General features: G+C 32.3%; 1 protein-coding gene across 1 annotated transcript; it reads right to left on the bottom strand.

Annotated features, from left to right (window-relative positions):
• Positions 1 to 227: 227 nt before the first annotated feature.
• LOC125826332 (uncharacterized) lies at positions 228 to 2,439 on the bottom strand. The gene is made up of 2 exons (XM_049505641.1): positions 2,210 to 2,439; positions 228 to 1,905 (listed from the first exon to the last, which is right to left on the bottom strand). Exons 1-2 carry the CDS (start codon positions 2,437 to 2,439, stop codon positions 228 to 230), a joined length of 1,908 nt encoding a protein of 635 aa, XP_049361598.1.
• Positions 2,440 to 3,126: the final 687 nt, after the last annotated feature.

Here is a 3,126-nt window from a genome sequence, read left to right as displayed (position 1 = left end):
TATATTAGCAAAAAACATCATTCACTTACAATTGTCCTCGACGAGTTTTCATATTTTGAAAACGGTCAATAATGGCATCATTACTTACATTTTTAAATATACTACGCTCTATATAGCAAACTAAACAACCATTCAAAAGATCTTCATCCATCCTATTAGCAAATCATTCTTTATGTACTTCATTGATGAGAATGCTCTTTCCACGCTTGCGGTAGCAACAAGAATAATCAAGTTAACTTCACAAGTAGATACACAAGTGACCAAGTTTGATCTAGTTTTGTCTCTATCATCACTTTTGCAAGATCCTTGATTCCCTTCAAGTTGAGAAACTTGCTATCACACTTTTGAGCATAGACAATAAAATCATCAAGTTGAAAATTGAGTTCCCGAAGCTCTTTATCACCAAACTCACTTGGGTAGTACTCGGCTAGTTTCATTATCCTATCCTTGTGAAAATTAGCAAATGAATCAACGGGACTCAAACTAGCCATACCGAGGAGCAAGTCACTAGTCACCACATCAAAACGATTATTGAGTTCTTGAAGTGCCAAATCAATGACGGCATAAAATACTTCCACACGAAAGTGATGCAAATATGAAGTATTGGACCTCTTACGCTTCGACTTCCCATTAGAGTAGTCTTCATTCATTTTGGGAATTGAAATTCCATGTTTACCACAAAATAAGCTAACCTCATCCATCATAGAGTCCCATTCATCCTTTCTCATTATTTGCAATCGTTTCTTTGAAAGGTCAAGCAATCCCATAGCATTAACGATATCTTGATCTTTCTTTTGTAAAACTTTATTCAACTCTTTCGTCAATAGCAACACCTTAAACATCAATTGCAACATAAAGACAAATTCAAATTCATGAATCTTGCTCAAAAGATTTTCCGCTGCAAATCTATCAAGATGATATGGACAATCACGTTTCATATCCTTAAGCACATTAACAATTGAAGAAAAAACAATCAGGAAATTGTCCAAGGTTTTAAAATGAGACCCCCAACGAGTATCACCCGGTCGTTGGAGGCCACGTTCTTGATTCAAACCTTGCCCTGTATGAACTTCTCCAAATTTAAGCAACTCTTCCAACTTATCTTCTTGATGTTGTCGAAGTGAATCTCTGCGTTTAAATGAAGCTCCAATAGTATTCAAAATATTAGTGAGAACATAAAAAAATTTATCCACATCCGAATTCTTTTTGGAAAGACCTACAAGTGCCAATTGCAATTGGTGAGCAAAACAGTGAATAGAATATGTAGATGACGTATCTTGTAAAATCAAAGACTTGAGACCATTTATTTTCCCTTGCATATTACTAGCCCCATCATAACCTTGACCACGTATTTTAGATGTACATAATGAGTGATCCAAAAGTAAAGAATAAATTGTCTTTTTTAATGATTGAGAAGATGTATCATTTACGTGGACAATACCCAAGAATCGCTCTATTACCATTCCACTTTTGTTGACATATCTCAAAATTAGAGCCATTTGCTCCTTATGAGAAACATCCTTTGATTCATCAACTAATATTCCAAAATAATCACCGTCCAAGTCTTCAATGATAGCCTTAGTTGTTTCTTTATCACAAGCCTCCACAATATCTTTTTGAATTGTCGGACAAATCATCATATCATTTTGTGGAGCATTACCTAATATTACTCTTCCCACATCAAAACTTCTATCCCCATACCATTTCAAAAGTTCAAGAAAAGCACCCTTATATTCGGAACCTTCACTTTCATCATGCCCACGAAATGGAAATCCCGATGTCAAGAGAAATCTTGCTACATCAATTGAGGCATTTAAACGCATCCGATAATCACTTCTTGCCTTTTCACTTTGCTTGTCAAAAGAAGATTGGATCGATTGTCGTTGGCTTTTCAAATCTTGCATCCTATTGAAACATTTATGATGGATACTATTTACCTTACCAACATGTTTTTTGAATCTTTCTAAAGCTTTGTTCCAACACCTAAACCATCTCTTGTAAATGAATCTCCGGCATTTCCACGACTTTCAAGTTCATTCTTGAACAAATAACACACAAACAAAATGTCGCGTCTGCTTTAATGCTATATTCCAACCATTGAGATATTCTCTTAAACCAAGTTGGTCGAAATTGACACATTTTTTCTCCAAACTTAGTTTTAGGGAAGATATGATCAACAGGCTGACATGGCTTTTTTTGAATGTAATACCTCCTTACCGCATCTCGAATATTAGGATCATAAGATGAAATAGGCATTCGATCTTTGGGATCTGCTTCAAGAGATTTAAAATCAAGCATATTATCCATATTTGAAAGTGGAAAAGAATTTGTATGTCTTTGAACTTCCGGAGCAACTTGTGAACTCACAAATGGTTGATTAGAGCTAGAACTTGGTTGGCCATCTTTTGGCTTTGGTAACTTGATGAGAAACTTATCCATTTGTGATTTGATGAATTGATTGTAAGAATTATTTTACCTACAAAATTAAATATTCACACTTCTATTCAATCTTATAAAAACAAAATAATTTTTAAAAAATATTAGCACAAATAACAAGTTTACTAATAAAAGAATCACAATTATTAGATAACTATTTAGAAATCAAGAAATTCTTATAAATTTAAATATTCAATCAATCAAATAATGGAACCACTTCATAAATCAAGAAAAACATATAGATAACTATTTAGAAATCAAGAAATTCTTATAAATTTAAATATTCAAGCAATCAAATAATGGAACCACTTCATAAATCAAGAAAAACATATAGATAACTATTTAGAAATCAAGTAATTCTTATAAATTTAAATATTCAAGCAATCAAATAATGGAACCACTTCATAAATCAAGAAAAACATATAAAACAAATGAAGTACATTAATGAATAATTTTTTTTTTAGATAACATACCTTGTTACTTGTTCTCAAATCTCACTTCTACTTCACCATGAACAACAAAGTGGAAATGTGGAATGAAGCCAAAAGAATAACAATATGATGTCTTTACTCCTTTTTACCTTTTAGTTTAGGGCCTTGAAAAGTCAAAAGAAAAAGTTAAAATAAATAAATAAGAAAAACGTCTAAATAAAGAAGGAAAGGAGAAAAAGAAAGTAAAAAATATAATTTG

The sequence above is a fragment of the Solanum verrucosum genome, unplaced genomic scaffold (assembly GCF_900185275.1).
Source record: "Solanum verrucosum unplaced genomic scaffold, falcon-dt-bn FXZP01000060.1, whole genome shotgun sequence".
Lineage (NCBI taxonomy): Eukaryota > Viridiplantae > Streptophyta > Magnoliopsida > Solanales > Solanaceae > Solanum > Solanum verrucosum.
Note: the sequence above shows the minus strand (reverse complement) of the source record. Positions and strands in the feature narration are given on the sequence as shown.